Source organism: Lemur catta, chromosome 2 (assembly GCF_020740605.2).
Source record: "Lemur catta isolate mLemCat1 chromosome 2, mLemCat1.pri, whole genome shotgun sequence".
NCBI classification, from domain to species: Eukaryota; Metazoa; Chordata; class Mammalia; order Primates; family Lemuridae; genus Lemur; species Lemur catta.
In genome coordinates, this window is record NC_059129.1 from 102254050 (window position 1) to 102280362 (window position 26313).

The window sequence follows — 26313 nt, forward strand, 5'->3', positions numbered from 1 at the left end:
TGAGGGCAGTTGTCTCTCAGCACCTCTGCTGCCAGAACCTTATTTTGAGTCTTTTTTTCCCCAAACATTTACAAAATTATCTCTGTGTTTCTTAAACCTACAGGACTGTATGTAATATTGACTAAATGGTTTCTATGGATGTTAACAAAATTAATATAGACTTGACTATGCTATGTGGTTTCAAATTCTTATATTAGGTTTTCTGATTAGAACTTTTGTTTTGCGACTCTGTATGTGTCGAAACTTTGATTATATTCTGCCATATTTGGATTTTGTTCTCAGTGCGCTCTCATAGGAGGACCATATTTGTGTGTTAGGTGGGTGCCAGGGAAGGTAAAGAGTGGTATGGAAAGATTGGTTTCTTCTCCTCAGGCCTGGCTCCTTTTATACGCCTTCTTAGTCTTGACAAGGCTCTTGCAGTTACATGTTGAATGGATAAGTGTTTGTGGGCAAGTGTATGTCTGTATATGTCATGTGGGAAACATGGAGACACCTTCAGTCCTTACCCAGAGTTAATTAACTAACACTTGGGTGTAAAATAAATATCTGGTTACAGACTTGGTTATCAGTTGATTCAAATAAAGCTTCTGGTTTTACAAGCTTGGTTATCTATAAATTAAAAATGAGGCAGGGAATATTGCTAAAAGTGATTTATTCTATAAATTCCATATTCCACTTTAAATCCTGCTTATATTTTAAATTTAAGAACAAAAAACTTGAAGTAAAATATTATAGTAGGCTCTAATCTAAATAATGGTTAGTAGTTTACATTTATTCCTTTAAATGCTGACACTTTGTTACAACTTTTTCGATGGAAATTTCCTAAGGTGTATGTAATATTGAATGCCTCATTAGCCAGGGTTTATTATTCAAAATTGAAACTTGCTTGATGATTAAATGAAACAAAGTAAAGATCAGTTATTGAACTGTGTTTAAAAATAGCTTCCCTTACGTATTTTAGAGTTGTATAGGGTTGTTTGCTTTTACATTAAGTGGCCCCTTGGCTGCTATACTATTTTGTTTTTATGGTGCTTTGATCACTTTTCATTGTTCTTGACATGTTTGCTTTTAGCAATATTCCTTGCTTCATTTTTAATCTATAGATAACCAAGCTTGTAAAACCAGAAACTTTATTTGAACCAATTGATAACCAAGTTTGTAACCAGATATTTATTATACACCCAAGTATTAGTTAATAAACTCTGGGTAAGGGCTGAAGGTGTCTCCATGTTTCTCTTAAAGGTGACATTCTTAGCTATATCTCTTGTAGTTGGAGGCCTCTGAGGTTTGAGATTGTTCTTGGATGAATGGTAAAGTCCCTGAAAAGACTAATCTACACATAAAGTGACACAATCATGTACTAAATAAACATTTATTAATAGTATTTCTGTGGAAATGTATTTTATGTGTTTTAGTTCAGCCATGTAAATAAAGGTTAGAATCAGTGAAGAGTAAACAAGGAGTTAATAAAAGTCTATGATTTTTCTAGTACTATCATAGAAATAATGACAGCTACTAAAATTGTAAAATACAAAATACTTATCTTTGAAAAATGTACAGACTAGTTGTCAAAATAATATTAATACATGTGGAAATGACTAGAATGGTTGTCTTCTATTCTGTGGCTAAAATATTTTCTCTACTAACTTTTTCAGCATGCCTAATTTGTGGTTAATATCTTTATGGGGATGTTTTGGGGTGTTATCATGGTTAATGGTCCAACTCTATGAGAATCTAAAGCAGTCCTCAACTACCTGTATGTAGCAAAGGACCAGTTTTCCCCCCTAATGTGCTGCAGACCAATATCATATGTGAGTTAAAACACAAGTTCAGTAATACCCAGACTAGTCTATGTCCTGTTTAAGGCAAGTTCACTGATCATGCACACAAATGTGGCAATCTTGAATTTTTCCAAAGTCTTTAAACCCTGACTCTCTGTTTGTTTTCTTGTCTTCTCATGGGCTGGTACTGAAAGTTGATGAACCAGCACTGCTCCCTAGACCATATTTTGAGTATTACTGACCTAGAGGGTTTTCTTAACTGTAAACAAGGGTTGATCCAGTCCTATACCTACCTCGCCAATTCCTGACCTGCTCTATTGTTATTTGACAGCCAGCAGGAAGTTTGGGGACCCACTGGATGGGAGCATGAGCATCTATCACAAAGTCATTTTATCTGGTCCTGGGGCCCTTGTGGCCTGTCCTCCATACTACTTTCGTTTCTGTGACCATCCCAACCCCTTTTGATACATAGCCCTTAGGTCTGTGTCCTCTTTCTACCTGTGTCACCTGTCAGATGACACTGTTTCAGCTGCTCACATGTTGGAGAGGAATGGTAAAATAAGAAGTGTCATTGTGGTAGACTAAGTGATGCAATAAGCTGTCATTTAAAACAGCACCCTTACAGGTAGATTGAAGATGCAAGGTAACAATGAGAACAACAACAAAGTGTGAGCCTCAGACTAGTTACAGAGCTGTATGACTTCATACTAGAGATGTCACTTTGGTTCCAGAGAGCTTTGTTGTGCAAAGGCAGTAGTTACCTTGTGGAAATTTTTCATATTTCCCTGTTGGAGTGTTGTTCTCATTGAAGGCTTTCAAGATAATAGCTGGCTGGCATGGTGACCCCCGCAAACAGAGTACCACGTTCTTTCCTGTTAGTGGGCTGGTGGGGGTCCTATCCAGCCACCAGAAAGCCACATCACTCCATCCTTTCATACTGTCCCTTTATATATACTTTGCTTGGCATCCCTCTCAAGTGACACAGCCTTCTTTACTTTGGAGAGAGAGAAATCACTTTTGCATGATGACAGTCATCTTCTGGAAAGTACTCAGCGAAATTGGCCTGGGGTTGGAAGTACATAAAATGAAGATGAAAAAAACTTGTCCTGGTTTTCAGTATGTTAGCGTGGTGAATAGGCTGACTCTTGCTTGATGTCTGTGCCAGACTGAAGCCTTTAATTGTGGTCTGTATCTGACCGGAATCTTTAAAAAGAGAGGCATTTCCAATTGGTAGTAAAAAGGAAGAGAAAAATAATCTCATTTATAATATACTGAAGGCATTTGTTCTGGGAAAAAAGTCTTTTTGGTACAGTGTATTTACAATATGCTGATACAAATTATGAAGGAAAATATATTAATAAAATGATAGAGCAAAAAATATAAATTAAATAGGCTAGAGCAAAAAATATAAATTAAATTTAGTTGGAATGCAGGTTGAGATAAATTATTATTGAGAATTTTTGCATAAAAATAAATATATAGCAAGAATAAAAGGAAAACTAGTTTGTTATAAATATTTATTAAATCAAATTAGATTCTCTCTTTGAGGTTTTTTTGTTTATTTTGTTTTGGTTTTTTTTGCTTCTGATAACTACTTCCTAACTTGCTTTTAATGAGGTTATCATAAGCTTTTTCTGCTTCCTTTCTGTGCCTATCTCCTTTAGCTTTAGTAAGGGAATTTTTGGCTAGTCTATAGTGGGGAAAGGAGCCTAAGTGAATATTTTTAAAAAAGCAGTTTGTACTCTGTGTATCTCTAAAATATAAGTATTTTTCATTATTTTAATAACATTTTTTTTCTCAGCAGCATGGCTCATAAAATCCTTGAGGCACCTTTCCATTAAGGATTTCAGCTCATTTATGTTAATATAGTCAATTAGTATTTTTCTTTTTCATCAGCTGAGAATAACAAGACACAGATAATAGGTATTTGCCAATTCTAGAGCAAAAATTCATAGGACCAGGAACCTAGCTTAGACTTTATAGAATATAACACTCTGGGGGAAGGGGAGATATTGAGATACTGAGAGAGAGAAAAAGAGAGAGAATGTGTACACAACAAAGTTTTGAAAGATAGTTATGCTAGATCAAAGATTCTTGGTTGACAGCTTCTTTTTTTTTTCAATATTTTGAATATGTCATCCAGCTGCCTTCTGGCCTTCATTGCTTCTGATGAGAAGTCAGTTTTATATGGCTGTATCTAACTTGCCCTGTGAGTGACCTGGGGGAGGGTGTATGGGACCACCTAGTATTCTTGGCCTGTCATGCCTGGGGGAGAGCCTCTACCCTATGAGTTGTGGCTTCTGCAACACAGTGTTGGAGGGGATGAGGAATGCTTCGGGCCTGCCCCTCCTGAGCAGAATCTGTGGTCCTAGACTGGGAACTGGGGAGAGAGGAGGAGGAAGCCTGTCTTCTTGGCTGCGCCTTCCCAGAGTAGATAACCTGTCATACTGACTGGGAGAGGGCTGTGGAAGGGATGCAGGCTGTGTTTCAAATGCTACAGACTTGCTGTTCTCACCAACATTTAATAGATTTTCTTGAATAATTGTTTCTCTACTTTCTGTATGCCCTTAGGGAAATTTCCAGAAACCTTTAATGTTTCTTTTGTTTTTACAGTTCTCACCAGTTATGGTTGTTTCACATGCCATTTCAGAAGTGCCTCCCTCTTCCTCACCACCAAGAAAGTTCTTTTTAATGCCCAAAGCAAAGTTTAGGGAGCCAGAAAGTTTTTGACCAAAACTGTGTGATGACTAGTGTGTTGCTGAGAATGTAATGCTACTGAATATTAACACGTACAGACCTTTCTTTAATCATTAGTATAGAACACCTGCATTCTAATGATTTGACATTAAATGTAACTCTATTTTATAACTCTAATATTCATAAAAAGCTTAACTATCAGAAATGATATTTGTGAACGATTGCAGGAAGGATATGCAATTTACTGGCTACATAGTTTTGTTTGCTCAACGCTCCACTTTTCTGGGAACTGGCACCACTTCCCTCTGGCCCCATCTAAGTTGCCTACTTGTTGTATAAACGCACTTCCAATGTAGTGTTGGCCACAGTTAATTGATCCAGGGCTCGGTACCCAACCTAAGGTGGGTCAATCCAAGTCCTTTCTGGGAATTCTGAAGTTGAACTTGATTTGAAAAAAAGTCAGTTTCTTCCCAGTGAAGCTTTTGGATGGAGAATCTAGAGCTGTCAGCAGTTGTGTTTCCCCCCACACATGATCCAGAGAAGTGGAGGAGGCTGGTCTGTACAAAGAGAGAAGAATGGAGCAGATGTTCAGAGACACATCTTGACTAGGTTTCTCCTGAGTCCCAGTCACACTGTTGCCCACATGTGTCATGGATCACCGTAGTATCTTTAATATAAATTTCTTTTTTAGTTTAAGCCAGCCTCAAATTAGGTTTCACCATGAGTTACCAAGAGTCCGTGAAACTTGTTCTTTTGAGCAACATTTCCCAAAATATGTTCCTCAAAACATTTACCATTGGTAAATTTCTTTTAAAATGGTGGGGCAATGAGGTTCCATGATCCAGCGAATCTGGAAAGGCATTTAGTCTTTATCTCCAGAGTTCACAGTGCATGTTAGCACGTAGCACAGTACTATAAGGTTATGAGAAATTTTAAGTTTCTTTAGCTCAATATTTCCCTAGTTTATTTGCTTACAGCCACTCCTCTCCCTCTGGAGTGCATGAATTAGTAGTTCATGGACAATACATTTGGGGAAATGCTGCCATAGAAATTTAAATTTTATCTTCAAATGAAATTAGACCACCATTTGGCTGTGTGCCTTATTTGCATTATTTTAGTTTGTAGCAAATGACATTTATAGAATTGGGGGTTTTTTGGCATATAAAATAGCCCTAAGAAATGTGTCCTTGATGCTGCTAGAGAATTCTTCTGAGATTGTTGTTCCCTATATCACACATATCTTTTTATCAAGAATCTCTCTAGAATTATTTCCCAGTTCTCAGAACTGCAATAGCTTCTCCAAGTAACTGGTTTGGTTTTATTTTTCAGCTACTGTGTATGGTATGAGTAGATAGATGTTCCTCTTTGCATTATTTGTTAGATATCACAGAGGCAAATGTGGGGAATAGTACCTAGGACCTTAAGTTGTATTTTTATGTATGACTTTTACTCTTGGCTTCATCTTACTAGGTTCTTGAACAGTCTCATTTACTGTAATTTCCTCCCTCGTTTTTATCAATCTCATATGTGTGTCTGTGTATCTATATACACATACATACATATACGTATATATATACTTAATTGTAAAAATACATAAAATTTACCATCTTAATCATTTTAAGTGTACAGTACAGTGTTAACTATATGCACCTTGTTATGCAACCGATCTCAAGAACTCTTTCATTTATGTGAAACTGAAGCTCTATGCCCATTGAACAAGTCCCCTTAATCTTGTATATATTTTTGCTTAAGACATCTCAGTCCTATTTGGAATGAGACTAAAAAGAATGAATGAATTAAATAAAATTGTTTAAATTAAATATTTTTAAGTGATATAAATGTCAGTATAGATACTTCTAGAGAATAATTCTAAGACAACTGAAAATTTGTATGACTATAAATCATAGAAATAATAAAGTAGGACATTTATCAAATATCTTTGGCCTTTTAAATATGCATCTAAAAGCATTACCTAGTTTACAAAACATATTTATCTTTCTTTTTTGTTGCATAGGTTTTGTCAGGTTTTTAGAAGGCTATTATATTGTGTTAATAACTAAACGGAGGAAGATGGCAGATATTGGAGGTCATGCAATATATAAGATTGAAGATACAAATATGATCTATATACCCAATGATTCTGTACGGGTTACTCATCCTGATGAAGCTAGGTATGTACTGATGGTAACTGCTTTTTTTTTAATGTGGTAGATCAATTAGAAAACAAACTATAGTCAAAGGATTATAAATGTTATATAAAAACATCAAATGGTGGCTCAGAATTCTACAACTTTTATTCAAGGACTATTAAAAACCTCCATTAAAGCAATAACAATTGTTCAGGCGAGGATCAACAATTGCTACTAAAACCGTTAGGCGAGAGCTTGTTATTGAGAAACAGATAATCACACAATCTCAACATATTAAACTCCATGGATCTCTTTGTTACTTACAAAGAGAAAAAGTATTTTTATGATGAAAAAAATGGCAAAATAATAACCAAATAATCAAACTTAGCATCGCCAATAATGAGACAAAACAGGCATTATTTGCCTCTTAATATATGAAGCAATGGAAAGGACAGAGATTACCTTGTAGTTTTCTGCTAAAAATTTAACTTGACTCTAAGCATGAGAAAATAACATATAAACCCATACTGTGGAACTTTCTGCAAGATTAGTAGTCCAGACTCTTCAAAAATGGGGAAAAGCTATTAACAAATTGATAAATTCAAAATTATAAAGGTTGAGTTGATTTAATATCATAAAGATTGAAATGGAACAAAGAAGTATTTATAAGTTTTTAGAAGAGGTAACAGTTTAGATTTTAATTTTACTCTATACTTGTATAGTGTTGTTCTGATACATGAACCAAAATTTAAATTTGGTGATGTGCTCTTGTGTGAGACCTTAGATAATGGACACTTGTGACATTGCTTTTGATGATGATTTGGAATTGGGTTCTAAAAAAATAATTTGTTTCAGATGAGGATAAGTACAGTTTACCAGATACAGTTTTTGCTCTAACTGAAAAAATCGTATCTTATACAGCTTATGGGCAGGCATAGTGTGTTGATTGAAAGTGGATCAGATTGACCAGTGCATATGAATTCAAGGGATAGGAAAAAGTTGAAGAGATTTATATTATTTGAAAACCACATCTTTATGATTCCTTAGCCAAGAATACTAATATAAATTATGTTGTTATATATAGTGATTTGAATATCTTTAAAGAGTAAAATTATTTTATTAATGTGTGTAGTAAATGGACATCATCTAGAATAATGTCCATTTAATTGTTTATTATAGGTAGACTGAAGTAATATTACTAGATAGGAAAAACTTTTAACATACTTATAAAATTGTATTATTCAATAATATATTTAAGTAAAAATATTTGGTAAAATAATAAGAAATAAAATACAGTACCGTTAAACATTTCATATATAATGACAAGTAGAGATTGTTCCTCCAGTGCATGATTATATCAATTTTAGAAAATTTACTAGAGCAATTCACCACATTAAAATATTGTTGGGGAAAATTATGATCTTCTTAATATTTGCAGAAAATATATTTGACAAAATTCAATGCCCATTTGTGATTGAAAGTCTTAGCAAACTAGGAATATAAGCAAATTTTCTTAATCTGGTAAATGATACCTATTATAATCCTATATCCAAAATTATTCTTAGCAGTGAAATTTTAAAAGCATTACCTTTAAGTAAGGTAAGGAACAATAGAGAGGTATCTGCCATCACTACTAATATTCAATGTCATGTTGAAGGCCCTGGCCAGTGTAATAAGACTAGAAAAATAAGGCATAAAGCTTGAAAAGAGGCAAATATTGTCATGCAGACAGCATGATTTTCTACTTGGAAACTCAAAAAATATCTACAAACTCTCAGAACTAATGAAAAAGTTCAGCAAGGTGACTGAAGAGAAGATTAGCATGTAGGAACCAGTAATCTTCAGAAACTAGAAAATTTATAAAGTACCTGGGAATAAATATAACAAAAGCTACACAAAGTTTATGGAGAAAATTATTATTAAAAGATTTTTAAAATTTCTAAATTGGAGAGATGTCCCTTGTTTATGGATGAGAAGACTTGATGTCGTGAAGATGCTAGTTTTCTCCAAAATTTATTCATAAATTTAATGTAACTCTAATCCAAATTCCAAGAGGAATTTTTGAAAATGGAACTTGACAAAGTGATTTTAAAATTGATATGTAAAAGCAAAAGTCTAAGCATGGTCCAGATAATTATAAAAGAAAAACAAGAAGGAATAAGTCCCACCAGACAGTAAGACTTAGAGTAATTAAGATAATCAGATAGTAAACTAGGGTAAGACTGCTTGGTATTGGTGGAGGAATTGATGTTGGTCAATGAACAGAGGTGAAAAAGCCCAGAAAAAGATCTGTTTTATGTGGGAAACTAGAATATGATAGAGTGAGGATTACAAGTCATTGTGGAAAAGATGGCCTCAATAGTGCTGGTTTTCCATTTGGACACAAGTAAAATTATATTCCAATCTCTGACAATAGTCAAGAAGCAATTTCAGAAGCACAAAGACAATTTTAAGAAAATAAAGGTAAATATTTTTATAATTCTGGTGTGGAGAAAGCTTTTATAAATAAAATACAAAAAGAACAAACCATAAGGGAAACATGATATATTTGATGCTATCAATATTAAAAAAATATTAAAAAATATTAAAAAAATATTAAAAAAAATATATATTTATAATGTAGACAAATTTTAGAAGACAAGCAGCAGTCTGAAAGTAGATATTTGCAATATATAACGGATTAGTATTTAGAAGAATTTCTGCAAATCAGTGAGGAAAAGATAAGCAACTTAAGTGAAATACGGTTAAAAGTTAGAAACAGGCAACTCACAGAAGAGATTCTGAATCTTACTAGTAATTTGGGTAATGCAGGTTAAAAAGTAGCATTTTATTCTCATTAGTTAGATTGGGAATAATCAAAATGTCTGCTGTCATCAGATGTTAGCAGAGATGTGGGAAATGAGTTGTATACCATGAGTTATACACTATGAGTTTGAGTAATGTTATTTTAGCCACTCAAAGGATAATTGGACGTATTTTAGCAAAATTGAAAGTGCACATTATTTACAGCCCAGTAGGTTCTTGTTTCTATGCATGTGCTCTAAAGAAACTCTTATACATGCGTACAGGAAAACATGCAAGGGATGTTCTTGGCAGCATTGTCTCATATAATGGAAAACTAGAAAGAATCTAATAGTCTATCAGCAGAGGAATGGATAAATGAAGTGTGTCATATATAGTCGCCCGTCTTTATCCATGGGTTCTGCATCCATGGATTCAACCAACCATAGATCGAAAATATTTGAAACAAAAATTGTGTCTGTACTGAACGTATACACATATTTTTATTGTCATTATTTCCTAAATAATGCAATATGATAACTATTAACATAGCATAGTGTATTAGGTATTATAAGTAATTAGAGATGATTTAAATATACTTTATGTTGTCTTTAAGGGGTCTCTGAAGTATTTCTCCTATATGGGGAGGATATGTGTGGGTTCTATGCAAATACTGTGCCATTTTACATAAGGGACTTGAGCATCTGCAGATTTTGGTATCTCGGGAGTTCTGGAACCCCTTCTCCATGGAGACCTGGGGATGGCTGTATATGACAAGGTACCAAATATCAATTAAAGTGAACAAATTAAACCCATAACTTTCAACACAACTAGATTTCAAAAAATGAGTGAAAAAAGTGGGTTCTAGGACAGCACACAAAGTTTGAAATGTTTGCATAAATATTTTAAATATACAATGTAATGCTACATATTATTTAAAGATGTCTCTAATGTAATAAAAGTAAAGAGACACATGGACTGGAAGAAATCAATAACAGGAAAATGATTAAGCTCCGAGGGAAATCTAAAGGAGATTTTAACTTTTTACATCATTTTTTAGCTATTTACCTTAAAAAAGTCGAAATGAATATGAAAAATGTGATCATTTATTAGTCCTGGGTGATAGACACGTGAATATTTTATTCCATACCTTTTTTTCAGTTTAAAAACTTTTCAACTTAAAATTATGATGACCTACAAACATTTTGCTTATTTTTGTTGCTCTCCTCTCTCCATCCTCAAAGCATTTGCAAAGCACATTGTAAAAGCAGAAACAGGATTTACTTCTGTCTTGTTCAAAATCTAAGTGTCCCACACATGGAGGTGCATGACTTTCCTTCTCACTGGTGTAATCAGTGATGAGGAGCAAACTATCTTGGAAGATGTGATCAACAGACTTAAAATTGCTTCAGATGAAATCCCTATTCCAGGTGTGGTTTCAGTTCCTCAATGAGTGCATTTACAAATATAAATGTATATATGAGTACATGTTAAACTATGAAAAATAATAGTATTGTATGAATGTAACATACTTGACCTTTTTTTAGGTATCTACGAATATTTCAAAATGTGGACCTATCTAGCAATTTTTACTTTAGGTAAGTTTGAGCTTAGTTTGCTCCTGTTAATCGTTTAAATTTTTATATCATTTTCCAAGAGTAAAGACAGAATCAGAACACACAGTAATACTTACTCTATTTTTTGAAATAGCCAGATTTTTTTTTATCTAAAAGCATCAAAATATAATTATTTCCTCCCTTTAAAAATCTAATATTTGAAAATCCAAATGGATAAACTAAAAGGTATTTATTCTCACTATAAAAATCATTTTTGTTTTAGCTAGGATTTAATATATTTTAAAGAAATATTCTCATTTTTAAATTTTGAATTACAAAACTGCAATTTGCTTTCCGCTTCTAATACAGTGTTGTAATAATTTCACAGTTCAATTTTGAGTGAATAATCTGGCAAAATTAGGTAAAAATAAATTTAAAATAGGAAGAACTGTTGTAATACTGAGGGTGGCATTATAAATTAATAGTTTTCCTGGAAAGGATATAGCATTAAGCATATATCAAAATATATCCTAAGAAAATAAACCAGGAAGGAAAATATGAATCCTTATTAGTAAAGAGATATTTATAGCTTCTCTATTTGTGATAGTCCAGAAAAGCAAACCAGCCAATCCAGGGACAACCCAAATATTGATACTTACAGAACAGGCAAGTGAATTATGGTAGAGCATCATGATAAAGTGTTAGGCCACCACTAATGTGACCAGTATGTGGGCCTGATAGATACAGTTGTTGTGATAGATGGAAAATTCTGTCAGTTATAATATCCAAACTGAAACATAGAACATAAAATAGCATGCACCAATAAGGACCTGAGTCATAAGGACTAAAAGAGGACCTAGGACATTTGTAGCTATTGGTGTTAAATAATGATAGAATACTTTGTATTTCTTAAAATTTATTTTTAATTGTTAACATAGTTAACCATTTCTTTATGAAATAAAGAAGAACATATCTACTATGTAGAGTGGACTGTGGTCCACTTTACCAGTGTGAAGACACTGGTAAAACTAAAGAAAGTTATTAACAATTATTTAACATTGATAGAGTGAGGGGCTTCTAAAGAAATAGTTTTCACTTCCACAGATATTTATTGAATGTATATTTCCGTTGTATTTGCCTCCATCATCCACTTTTCAGTCTTTATTGCTTAATTTAATGTTTATAGTGTCTGAACCTTGGTGGTATTGTTAGAAATGGTCTTCCCCTGCTTCATGTTTCTCCATTTTGTCTGCATCCCCACAGAATTCTGATGAAGTCATTCCTTAAGTGAAATTATGTAGGTTATGTGTCTCATAAATAGGCTTTTTAAAAGGTTATAATACATTCTTAAGAATCACTAGAATAAAGCAATTATTTTAATTAAGAAGAATTGATTGTTAAAAATCAAAAAACAGCAGGGCATAGTGGCTCATGCCTATAATTCCAGCATTTTGGGAGGCTGAGGTGGGAGAACTGCTTGAGGCTTGGAGTTTAAGACCAGCCTGGGCAACATAGTGTGAGACCCCATCTCTTAAAAGGGAAAAATTAGCTGGGCATAGTGGCACGTGCCTGTGGTCCTAGCTACTTGGGAGGCATAGGCAGGAGGATCGCTTGAGCCCAGGAGTTTGAGCCTGCAGTGATCTATTATCATACCACTGTACTCCAGCTTCTGTGGCAAAGACCCCATCTCAAAAAGAAAAAAAAAAATCAGAAACCAACTTCTTTATTTTTTTTATTTCAGCATATTATGGGGGTACAAAAGTTTAGGTTATGTATATTGTCCTTGCCCCCCACCCCCGAGGCAGAGCCTCAAGTGCGTCCATCCCCCAGACTGTGCATCGCACTCATTGTGTACATATACACCCATCCCCTCCACGCCCCCATATCTGCCCGACACCCTATTAATGTCATTCCTAAATGTGCTGTTAGGTGATGATCAGTGAAACCAATTTGATGGTGAGTACATGTGGTTCTTATTTTTCCATTCTTGGAGTACTTCACTTAGTAGAATGGGTTCCAGCTCTATCCAGGAAAATACAAGAGGTGCTATATCACCATTATTTCTTACAGCTGAGTAGTACTGCATGGTATACATATACCACATTTTATTAATCCACTCATGTATTGATGGGCCCTTGGGTTGTTTCCACATCTTTGCAATTGTGAATTGTGCTGCTGTAAACATTCAGATGCAGGTGTCTTTTTTATATAATGTCTTTTGTTCTTTTGGGTAGATGCCCAATAATGGGATTGCTGGATCAAATGGTAGGTCTACTTGTATCTGTTTAAGGTATCTCCATATTGCTTTATCCCTTTGAGATTAAGTGCTCTTAAAATGAATGGATCCATCAAGCAATTGTGGTAAAATTGACTTTCACAGATGAAATAGAAATCAATTTTAAAGTATATCAATAAAGCAGAAATAATAATTAAAATAATGTGTGTGATTCCCCAGACAGAATTGTAACAGTCTTAAAATATTACTGAACTACTTTAGAAACAAATTGGTATAAACCTAAAGTATTCAAGATACTTTCTGAAATTCTGTGCTAGAAAATATATAGCTAGAAATGTTTATAAAACAGTATTAATTATGTGAAATCAGAATTCTAATGAGTTTCTTTTGGGCTAAAGGCCAAATTTAATTTGCACAGAGACTGTTATAATTTTTCAAATGGCTTTTACTCTCCTAAAACAAGCTTCACGGTAATGGCCTATGATATTTGCTTATTCCTGTTTTATTATGAAGTCAGTTATGATGCCACCATTAATAATTAATAGAATTATTTTTGCTCGTGGGTAAATGAGGGTACAGAACTGTGCACTGTTGCAGCGGGCATAGTAGTATCTATAGAACCCCATTCAGATACATTTGAAAGTGTGACTCCTTTGCACAAGACCATAACCTTAGATTGATTTCAGTACGAAGCAAAAAATGTGCATTGTACAAATCCAAGAATGTAGGTTACTCACACTATATGGTATATTTCTAGTCATGCAGATGCCTAAGTCATGTAATGGGTTTTTTATTTCCAACTATGTTCATATTTTGCTATGTTTTGCAGTGTTTATTTGAACAGCATTACTTCCAACTAAAGTAACAGGTGCTAAGTAATTTAGTTCACAGATTTTAATTCCATATGGGAGCCAAGACCGTGAAATATGCTTTGCTTTTGTAATTCTTATTAAGTTTCAATTCTGGTCTCAGTTACAGCTATGATTTGTCCCACTCACTTCAATATAATCTCACTGTCTTGCGAATGCCCCTGGAGATGTTGAAGTCAGAAACAGCCCAGACTCGCCAGGAGAGCTTTGACATCTTTGAAGATGAAGGATTAATTACACAAGGTGGAAGCGGTAGGTGGTTTTGGCATATCTAATATATGGTAATGTGGCATCCATGAAATGGCACCTCATTAAATTCACTCATATTTCTCCATCCCTCGTTGCTCTTTGTCCTCACATGGGGTTGTTTTGGATACATGAACTTGACCAATTCATTTTTATAGAGATTATTAATCACCATGTGATTTCATTTGTAGGCCAGCCAGAAAATTATATGCTGACATTTTCTAGCAATTATTCATGCACTTTTTATTGAATACATTCAGGCCTAGACTTTTGGTGAAGTTTAAATGGAGAATTATTTGTCAGTTTTGGGTAATACACACTACCTTATTTTCCTTCATAGAGACCAGTTCAGTATGGGCTGAATTTTAGAAAAAGGTTACCATGGGTGACCTATTATGTGCTATTCATTTGCATATAATGTCCTTGTAAAAACTCTGGTCAGTAGGTGAAATGCCAGTTTTATAGAAATAAAGACTAAGTAGGAAACTGAGACCTAGAAATTAAGATCGTATGGCCAATGTCCAGATGAATCAGTGCTACAGGTCAGAGGCTCTGATTACTTTGGTCCCAGCTTGACCCATCAGTACTTCACAGCCCCTGCTTCTGCCAGGACCACTGCAGGACCACTGAGTGATTCATCCAGGTGCCCCTGAGATCATGGACTAAACCAGTCACACGGTACCTTTCTCTCCCCTTTATCAGTACTTTGGTCTCCAGATTCTTGGGGTGGTCTAGAACTCTAAAGCAAGGGGCATTGCTAATGTGAATGTTATGAAGGAATCATTTCAAAAGTTAAGGCACTTTATCCAAATTGAACTGCCTGTGGAAAGTAAGTCAATAGTGTCTTTGGGCCCCTCGCTCCATACAGCTTAAATGGTAGTGATGAAGATGTAGGTGCAGAGGTAGAATCTAATCTAAAGTGGTCCCAGAAGGTTTGCCCTTGGAGGATACTCAGAAGGAGGCTGTGTTCTATTAGGAGTTTTGTCAAAGATGCTGGTCAACCATAAGAAGGCTTAGGCTGTTACTTACACTGAACGTCATGTCCTTGACTCTTGTTAGTTTACTTGATTGATTATCACTTGAGCGAAGGTCAAACCCAATGCACCCTCCCTACCCCCAGATTCATCTAGATCATATAAATTTGCCCTGGTTCAAACACCCTAATGATAACCCATCCCATTAGAGACAGGTGGAGGACAGGACAACTAGTGTATCTGAATATTTGCTTGCATCACTTCTGAATATCACAATTAGTAATATAAAAACTGAAAGTATCACTAAATTTGTACTACATGCTATCCAAAATCTGAATTTGAGTATCTGTTCTGGGCTCTGAATTAAGCCTACAATGCTACTTAATTTCTTGCTCTCTCTGGAGGAATTCTGCTTGATAGATAGGAATGACAGGGTGTATTAGTTTTATGTTGTTGCTGTAGCAGATTACCACCAACTTGATGGCTAAAACAACACAGATTTAGTGTTTTATAGAAGGCAGAAGTCCAAAGTGGGTCTCAGTGGGCTACGATTAGCATACTGGCAAGACTGCATTCCTTTTGCAGCCCTAGGGGAGAATCAGTTTTCTTGCCCTTTCCATCTTCTGAGGGCTGCCCTCATTTCCTGGCTCATGGCTTCCTTCCATCTTCAAAGCCAGGAATGGCCAGTGGAAGCGTCCCACCTGCAAACCCCACCATATTACATCATTCTGACACTCACACTCCTGTTTTCCTCTTTCACTTATAAGGACCCTGTGATTACACTGGGCCCACTTGGGTAATCCAGAATAATCTCATCTCAAGGTCATCTGATTAGCAACCTTAATTCCACCTGCACCTATAATTTTTCTTTGCCTTGTAATATATTCACAGGTTCTGGTGATTAGAATGCAGACATCTTTGCTGGGTGCAGTATTCTCTACCACACAGGGGTAACCTGTTGAGAAACAGCCAGTGAAAGTAGGTGTGGGAGTAGGTAGAAAAGGAAAATAATACATTTTTAAAAAAATCTCTACTGTGTGTCAGGTACTTTGCATATACTATCTAAACAATATCTTTGAGGTGAGTAGTAGTAACATCATTGTATGGTTTAGAAAGTTGAAATTCAGATGCATTAAGTAACTTGCCTAATGTCACAGAGCTGGTAAGTGACAAAGACGGGACTCTAGTCCATAACTGTAATATTCATTCTTTTGTGTAATGCATTGAAAGAGCAGAGAAAGTTTAGTTTCTATGAATCAAACTAAAGTGTATTTGTTATAGCATATAAATAATAAATACTCTGAACAGATCATGTTTTGAGGAAAAAAAGATGGTATTGACTGCAATCCAGAACTGTTAAAATCTTTTAAGCTGTTATCTTATACATATACTTGTTTCTTATTTTTCACTTTGTGTAAATATTGTAAAACTCACTGCTGTTTAATAAATTTGTCTGGATATGCTAAAATCATGTTTGATGAAATTAATTTCTTCATATAGAAAAGGCCTGATAAAATAACTACCATTTATAGAAGTATTAGTAATGCACCAAGCTTGTTCTAAGCACTTTATGTGCATTATTAACTAATTTCATCCTTACAGCAACCACATGACACACGTATAGGTGAGGAAACAGAGGCACAGAGATGAGTAATACTCTTGATTGTGCCTGTCACCTGCCGATAAGAGGCAGAGCAAAGGTTTGGACCCAGGAACTCTGACTCCACAGCCTTACGCTCAACCGCTACTCTGTCATCTCTTGGCTTTATTCCTATATTTGTACACGTCCTTAATTTCCTGTTGTTTTCTTTTCTCTTAAGACTCTCGCATATCAGAATATACATTTCTTCTTTGACTTTGTACAGATCAGCACAATGTTGTGGACGCTGATAGGAATGATATCCACTGAAAGTGGCAGTGCTGTTACTCAGGCATCTTATTTTGAAGTTAAAAACAGAAGTTTAAGAACTTAAAAATGAGTTGAGTGTCAACCAATTTCCTTATCTTTCTGATCCAACTTTTATTTTTCAGGCGTGTTTGGAATCTGTAGTGAGCCTTACATGAAGTATGTGTGGAATGGTGAACTTCTGGACATAATTAAAAACACTGTGCATCGTGACTGGCTGTTGTATATTATTCATGGGTTCTGTGGGCAGTCAAGTATCCTTTTTAAACAAACTTAAGGTACATGTTATGAAACTTACGCTTTACCAATTTATAGAAAGCTCCATATGAATTATAATATTATAATTATCAGTCTGCGCACCCCAACAGGAAAACTTACCCATGAGGCCATGTAGTATTAATAGAAATACAAAGAAGAAGGCAGACTATGTGAACTGGCCTGTACGCGTGCAGAAAGATTAATAAATAACAAGGAGGGAAATGCAGTGTGCATAGTAAGTGATATAGATTGTAAGTATCATGCTTATCCTGGAGAAGGAGCAGAATCACTGAGGAGGTGAGGAGAATGGGGGAGGCCCATGGTAACAGTAGGACCTAGCCTGGGCCTTAAACAAAAATCAGGCCTTAGCAGTGACAAGAGAGATCAGAGGCTGTCGAAACACAAGTGGTAGGAAAATACATGGGAGTGTTCTCGTGGCTTGTGTATAAAAGTCCCAGGAGGTAGATGTCATGGGAAGGAGATTGGTAGGTGGGAGTCAGATTGCCAGTCATCAGATTGCCTTGGTGATCAGGCTTAGAACTTTGGGTTTGGTGCTAGAACTTTTGAAAGTTTTTGTTTGGGAGAGTGATGCTTGCAAAGTAGTATTTAGGAAGCTTGAGTTGACAGCCGTTTTCAAGTTGGATTAAGTAAAATGGGACTAGAACAAGGGACGTGACTTAGGAAAAGCCTGCAATAGCTCAGGGAAGGGGCCATAATAGATTAAACAGAAGTAGGTTGAGCCTTGGGTTAAGCTGATGAATTCAATTTTATAAAAACTTTTTTTCCTTCTACAGCTTGATCTTTCATTTAATTTCTAGCTACGTTGAGACCTTTCAAGAAAGTGTAATTTTGTTATGAGGTTTAAGAAGGCAGCTTATACCATGTACAAGTGATATTTAGGTTTTTCCTATCACTTTTTGAGATCATATGGGGCATTTGTGCACCCAGTATGTTTTCTAATTGACATTGTTCCTTGTGTCTTAAGCTTTTAAAGACCTTTAGTGAAAACTTTAAAGGAGTGGTTGCTTTGAGACCATTAAATGGGTGAATATGATAACCGTTATCATGCTTTCTTGTGCCAGGAGCATTTAGGAAGAATGGAATCAAGGCGCAGCAGGAGAGATTAGCCTTGAAGAGTGGCAGGGCTGCCTTATTTGTGCCAAGTGAGGGAGAGAGAGGCTAGATGAAGGCACAGAGGGATTCTGAAATGTAGATGAGTGAGATTTATGTGCTACACTTGAAAATCAGTCTCGTTACTTTATAATCATTTTCAACCAGTGAGTGATATTAATATTATCTGTGTGACCATTCACTGCATAACGAGATTTGATCCTGAATTTCTTTTTTCTGTTTCCAAAAGTAAAATGGACTTGGGAGGAACACAGGTTTTTCACCACCAAAGATACCAAAAAGAATTGCTACAGTTTCTAAAGCAGTTTTGAAAGGTAGTTCTAAACTGTTTTGTATTTCCAAGAGCTGACTTGGGCCTGGCATACATTAAGCATTATAAATGTTTGTTTTTAAAAATAGTGAACAGCATCATAGATTATAATTTTAAAGCTCATTAGTTTAAATGATGAATTGAATCTCCTGGTTATCAAGCATTTAATGAATTCTGGAAGTCTATATGATGATAAAAGCAGCTGCTATTTATTGAACATTTGCTATGGGCTAGGCACTAGGAGTTTTACACACATTACCTCACTTAGTCCTCCAACCACCTAGTAAAAGTAGTTACTTTATTATTACTGTATTTTCCAGAAGGTGAGACTGTGGCTCAGCAAGTTAAATAAGGAGACATTACTGATAAGCTGTGTGTTGATTAAGCAGGTCAAAGTAATTCATTCAGTGTTTAGGTTTTGCAGTTAGGTGACAAATCTCAACTGCTTTTACAGTATGATACTTCATCCCCTCAGCATTGTGTTGTATATTACTCCATAATTTAAACAACCTATTAAATGACACATGCTCTCTTTGAGAGGTGTATGATCTCTAAAGACTAAGGAAGATTAATTGTACTTGTTTACCTCCTTTACTTGGCTGTAGGTCTTCCCTTGGCTGCTAACCCTACACCTGGTTACCATTTCCTCTGAAATTCGTAGAAACTACTCCTTAGGCAGTTTGGTTTTGCCTTGCCTTCATCCCTGCACAATTCTGAAGAACCATTAGACCCAGTACTATTCTATTCTTGGGCATTGGACAAAATGTATTTAATTTGTATTTGATTCTGTTGTAATGATTCTGTTGGTCTTGTGTGAGAGTCATGAATGCTGAACAGCCTTAACTTGGTTTCTAAGAGCTGCTGATCTATGGGCGACCAGTGTATGTGACCCTAATAGCTAGAAGGTCCAGTAAGTTTGCTGGGACCCGTTTTCTCAAGAGAGGTGCGAACTGTGAGGTAAGGTGACAAACAGTATCATTAATGACATTTAACGTTTTACATCAGCTTTGCTGACACAGATGAAGCAAAGTGAAATTTTAAAAAGTAGAATTTTTCAGTTTGGGATATTATCAAGACGATATAGTTGCCCTTCAGTATCCACGAGGGATGGGTTCCAAGGCTCTCTTCCCCATACCAAAATCCAAAGGTGCTCAAGTTCCATATATAAAATGGTGTAGTATTGGCATATACCTATGCACATGCTCCCACATACTTTACATCATCTCTAGATTAGTTATAATACCTAATACAATGTAAGTGCTATTAAATAGTTGTCACACTGTATTATTTAGGAAATAATGATAAGAAAGAAGGCTGAACGTGTTCAGTACAGACACAACTATCGCAGGCCTAACTACATTTTTGATCAGGTTTGTTGAATCCGTGAATGTGGAACCCATGGCTGTGGAGAGCCTACTGTAATTAATTCTCCAGAGCATCTGAAACTTGTGAGAAATATGACTAGCATACAGATGTTCTGAAATGTCAGCTATCTTAGAGTTATGCAGTGCTTTAGGGAGTTATGAAATAGCTAATGTTTGGGAGGATGAGCCATTCTGTAATACATGAAAAAATGTAGTATTAATACATGTTTAGTGTAGAAACAAAAACAGCAAAACACCTCCACCCAAGGAATAAGTAGAAGACAGCACTCATCATTGGAAGTACATTCTTGATGAGAAGACAAAGTGGAGCAAGGCATGGGAAACCTTTTCCCTCTTGCCTTTTTTGCCTAGTTTCCTTTTTCTGTTCACTATGAGAAAATAACAACAAAAATTCACCCGTCCTTCCATCAGCCGTGTCATCTCTTTTGAGTGTTCCATCTATTTGCAAGCGACAAATTGAGTCTTGAGCACATGTGTGGTTCAGTAGACAGATTGAATGAGGTATTGGGTTTTGATCCTGGCTTAAAATAGCAACAATGTTCTTAAAATCATATCAACAATGAAAATCATTATAACTGGTGCTTTAAAAAATTAGAATTTTGAAGTTATATTACTTTTGAATTTTCAAAGGATAATCAAACAGACATGTTATTAATGCGTCTAAAATTATTCTGTCATGTCCTTATGTATTTTAATAAGTAAAGCTACTTCACAACCCTTTTTTTTCCTTCTTTCCGTCAGGCATTATTTGAATCTCACTCTTTTGTCCTTTCATTTCACTTTGATCTTCAGAATTGAATTTTGATATTCTTTGGTCTTCCTCACCTCCTGTATAATTTCATGTAATTGTTTTTCTTTTCTCTCTTTCCCTGCCATTCATGCCACCTGTTTCCTATCTATTACTTGTATTATTAGCTATTTAATTGGATTTTTTCCTAGTCTATTCTCTGCTACTTTTAATTGCCATTATTTTAATGGTTTTGTTTTTCTAACGTGCACATTGAATATTGATCAACATTTACCTCTTTTAAAGGTAAATTTAAAACATTCAAAGAATGGGAATTATAATTTCATTGTGTACTTGAAGTTTTTTCCATTAAAAAAATTCTAAGAACGTAAAATATCTTTAAACTTATATTTCTTTTCAGGGTGATGTTGCAAATGAAGTGGAGACTGAACAAATACTCTGTGATGCTTCTGTGATGTCTTTCACTGCAGGAAGTTATTCTTCTTATGTACAAGTTAGAGGATCAGTTCCCTTATACTGGTCTCAGGACATTTCCACTATGATGCCAAAGCCACCTATTACATGTGCGCGGAACAGTCTTCTTAACAGTAACTCTTCTGCACTCACATGTAGAGATAATGTGCTATTGTCACAGAAATCCCATAAATGCTCAGGTTTCAATGAGGTTTTAGTCCTAGAAGGTAGATAGTTTAGAAGAGGAATATCTATAATTTTTATCCAATAATTTATATTTAATTTTGACTGTTAGTAAATTATTTATGTTTCACTTCAGAAATGTAAGAATCATTCAGATTGAATAAATACATGATGAATGAATGTCCACTGAGCTCCTTGAGAGGGATTCAGGAAGTGAAGATTAGTCGAATTGTATTTTGTAAACATTAAAAAAAAAAAAAACCCTGTACTTCTTTTATTTCTGCTCTATAATTTTCACTTAGGTGCTTATTCGTCTTTTTTCCTTCCCAGTGGACCAGGCAGATCCATTTGCACATGTGGCTGCCCTTCACTTTGACCAGATGCTTCAGAGGTTTGGCTCCCCCATTATCATCTTGAATTTAGTGAAGGTACAATGCGCTCATCTGTTTGGTTGTGAGATTCAAACACACTGGGCAACCTCTTCCACAGCACCAAAGGGGTCAGCAAGCTGTGCTTAACCTCCCTCCGGGGAGAGACTTGCAGATTATCATGCTGGGACAACTCACTGTATCTGAGCTGAGCCACTGTCCTTTGGCCTCAGATTCCATGTGGCCTCTTCCCTACCTACCTGGAGGAATCAGTAGTATGTTTCCAAGGGAAGAGAGCGATTCACTGTATCAGGCTCCTGATTTCCTTATGTGAGTTAGGCGTGGGTGAAATTTCTGCCTTAGTTTCCAGGACAGCTTGGAGAAGGAAACATGAAGATCAAACTACCACAGCTTAGCTTTGATACAGCCAGCTCCTTTGACAATCCAGGAGGTCTCATGGGCAAACTAATATGTAGTAATAGGATCAAAAGGCTAGAGTCAGAAATTGGGCTACTGTTGTGACTCAAGAATCAAGTGGGCAGGCCAGGCATGGTGGCTCACGCCTGTAATCCTAGCCCTCTGGGAGGCCGAGGCGGGCGGATCACTCGAGGTCAGGAGTTCGAGACCAGCCTGAGCAAGACCCCATCTCTACTAAAAACAGAAATAAAAATTATCTGGACAACTAAAAATATATATAGAAAAAATTAGCCGGGCATGGTGGCGCATGCCTGTAGTCCCAGCTACCCGGGAGGCTGAGGCAGTAGGATCGCTTAAGCCCAGGAGTTTGAGGTTGCTGTGAGCTAGGCTGATGCCACGGCACTCACTCTAGCCCAGGCAACAAAGTGAGACTCTGTCTCACAAAAAAAAAAAAGAATCAATTGGGCATGTAAGAAACGCAGACAAGGTGGTGGTAACGGCTCCTAGTCCTCTGCTTCCTTGCCAGAGCACTCTGACTAGTCCGCGTATCTGGATGTATGAGTGGGTGTACAAGTCAAAGGCCTGGGATGAGGGGCAGGGAGACCAGATGACAGAATTTATCTGCATCGGTTGAAACCAAGTGAATTGAAAGAATCTTAGTCAGCAGCCAAGGAAGACCCTGAGTATGAAAATTGAGGGGTTTGTTATGTAATATGATTGTGGCAGTGACCAGCAACCTAGTAGTATCTGAGGTTATTCTGAGAGGTTGGTTAATAAATGCAAGTCAATTTTCTAAATAACCAAGGAACCCTCTGTCCATTTAGTTAGTCACTTAGCCAGTGTTTTGGAGGGTTTCCTGTGGGCCGAGGCCTGGAGCCAGCAGTCTGTTGGAGGAGATGGTGAAGCAATGCAAAGGAACCAATGCATACAACTGGTGCTAGGAGAGCTGATGATGGCAGGGAAGTCTTTCCTGGGGACGCAGTGAGTTAGCATCAGCCTGAAAGAAGAGGCATTAACTAGGGCAAGAGGAGAGAGAATCATGTTCACCTTGGAGAGAACAGCATATACAGAGGTCATGGGACAGGAGGCAGTGTGGCAGGTTTGAAGAAGAGAAGGAAGATCTATGTGTGGGGCCCAGAGATAGGGCAAGAGAGCTTGTTGCGAGATGAGGCTAAAGAGGTATACAGCCAGACCACGAGAGCATCGTAGGGTGTGTTAATGAGTCCTAAGAGCAGTGGAAAGTCACTGAAGAGTCTTGCATGCTTGAGAGGATCATGATCAGATTTATGTTTTGAAAAGATTACTGTGACGTCAACATAGGGAACAAATGGATTGGTACAAGGCTAAAGTCAATGCGGGAAGGCCAGATTGGAGGCTGTTGTAATTGTCCAGAAAAGAGGTGGTTCTGGCTTAAACCAGGGTGGTGTGGCTGAAATGGAGAGAAGTGGATGTGCTCAGTAGAGTGGATTGAGATGAAGGAGGAGGAGGAGTCAGGCTCAATTCCTAGGCTTCTGGCTTACTCGGGTGGATGAACAGCAATGCCATTCACTGAAATAGGGAACACTGACTGACTTGGTTTTGGGGGGAAGGTCATGAGTACAGCTTGGATGCACTGAGGTTTGAGGTGTATTTGAGTCCTCTGAAAGGAGGTGAGTATACGTCAGGAGGTGGTCAGTATATGTCAGGAGCTCAGAGGAGAGGTCTGGGCTGAGATGTGATTTTGTGACTCTGTACAGGTGACATTTGAAGGTGTGGGCATGGATGGAATGTGCATATGGAGAGCATAGAGTGAGGGGAGGAAGAACCTCAGTCCTAGTCTTTGGGATCTCCAACTTTTTTTTTTTTTTAATTAAAAAAATTTTTTTTTTTTTTTTAGAGACAGGTTCTCACTCTGTCACCCAGGCTAGAGTGCAATGGCGTCATCATAGCTCACTGTAACCTTGAACTCCTGCACTGAAGTGATCCTCCTGTGTCAGCCTCCCAGGCAGTTGGGACTACAGGCGTGTGCTACCACGCCCGGCTAATTTTTTAAATTTTTTGTAGAGACAGGGTCTCATTATGTTACCTAAGCTGGTCTTGAACTCCTGGCCTCAAGCAATCCTCCTCACTTGGCCTCCCAAAGTGCTGGGATTACAGGCATGAGTCGCCCTGTCCAGCCAAGATCTCTAGCTCTTAATTCCCAGTTAGAACAGGCTGAATCTCTAAAGGAGTCAGAGAAAAAAGAGCCAGAGGAGTAGGAAGAAAACCAGGAGGTGCCATATTAGGAAAACCAAGAAAAAGTATGTTTTATGATGGAGGGGAGTAAGTGGTCAACAGTGTCAAGTGCTTCTGAGGGGTCAAGTAGGATGAAAATGAAAAAATGCTCACTGGTGTTAGCTCCATGGAGGGCACTGACTGATATGGACTGAGGTGTGGAGTAAAACTGAGCAAGTGGTGGCAGTGAGTGTAGTACTTTACCTCCAGTAGGAGTACCTATGTTAATGTTTTTTTTAAAGAAATCACATTGGTATATTTAAAAGCCTATGGAGGAGATCCATTTGAGATGGAGAGTTACAGAGCACGGGAGAGAAAAGGGATGATCATGATTTCAGGCATCTAAGAAAGCAGGAAATGATGAAATCTGAAAGATGGATAGGGGAATTATTTTAATGGGGGGACAGGGAATAGTAAGGGTGCAGGTGTGTGTGTGCACATACAGCACATTCCACTTTACTTTCTGTTTAAGGGAGGCAGAAAAGTCGTCTGCTGAGAATGGAGGTTTGAGGGGAATGGAGGAGGTTTAACAGTCTTGAGTATGGGGGAGGATAAGTTGACAAGAAACATCCAGGCAGTACTAAGAGCTAATTTTAAGTTGGTGATTATGATTTCTGAAAGGGAACCATTCTGCTGTTGCCTGGCTTTTTCCAGCAGGGCTTGTGTATGGGTATAAGCACAGGTAAAATAGATGATTGGCCTCATTTAGTTTTGCCAGAGAGGTGTGACATACAAAGGATCAAAGGAATTTGGGATATTGGCAATATTGTGATTGAGATGGACCATGAAATCTGAGCTGGCCAAGGATGGAGTGTAAAGGACAGGACTGGACTGATAGGTGAAGTAGAGCTGTCAGTGGATTGAGGTCCTCATGAGATGGGGTATTTAAAAGCAATTTGAAAATAAAAGAAGTTATGGATAAGAAATGTTGAAGGCAGAGCAGTTACCTGTGATGATGACTTGATCTGAGACGTGAGGGTGGGAACAAAGACTTCACTAGAATGGAAGAGGAGGACGAGGTTCTGAAAGTCACCCAGATGGAGGCAAAGCTTTGGGTGGGGAGGGAGACTGTTCACAGGGGAGGTCTGAGTAACTAAACACATGGGCTCATAGGAGCAGGGGATTTATCTATCTCTGTGTGTGTGTGTGTGTGTATATATATACTGTGTGCATGTGTGAGAGTGTGTGTGTGTGTGTGTGTGTGTGTGTGTGTGTGTTTTAAATCAAGACTGTGGAGGAATATGTCCCAAAATTGGCAGTAAGAGGAGAAGAGGGAGACAGTGAGGCAATGACCTTCATTTCTTCCTTTGGTGCTCTTTGGTTTATGTAATTGCATCCTACCAGGGATTGACTTTGTAAAATAGATCATTCAGATATTAAATACATCATTTTCTAGACATTTACTCACATTGATGCAGAAAGTTCATGTTCACATTTCTCTTCTTCTCAGCTCAGAATAATATTAAATATAAGGAAATGCTGGCTCTAACCTTAGCCTAGTATTGAACAGTAGCTATAATATAAATAATTGAAAAATTAAAATAGGAAAACTTTAATAATGAAAATGTTCATGAATACTTTTTCAGTAAATGTATTGAAAATAAGATAGTGTTAGTGTAGAAATAAATTATT

At 36.7% G+C, this 26313-nt stretch overlaps 1 protein-coding gene across 2 annotated transcripts in view; it reads left to right on the forward strand.

Moving 5' to 3' along the window:
- Window positions 1-26313, forward strand: part of FIG4 (FIG4 phosphoinositide 5-phosphatase) — a 98471-nt gene that overhangs the window by 18919 nt on the left and 53239 nt on the right. The window contains exons 4-10 of one of the 2 annotated variants that reach the window (XM_045544169.1): window positions 6493-6649; window positions 10936-10986; window positions 14153-14301; window positions 17301-17429; window positions 19731-19831; window positions 21408-21570; window positions 21974-22071. In XM_045544169.1, the coding sequence (XP_045400125.1) occupies window positions 6493-6649; window positions 10936-10986; window positions 14153-14301; window positions 17301-17429; window positions 19731-19831; window positions 21408-21570; window positions 21974-22071 (848 nt within the window). The remainder of the gene's footprint in view (window positions 1-6492; window positions 6650-10935; window positions 10987-14152; window positions 14302-17300; window positions 17430-19730; window positions 19832-21407; window positions 21571-21973; window positions 22072-26313) is intronic. The other variant, XM_045544170.1, reaches the window with a different exon arrangement.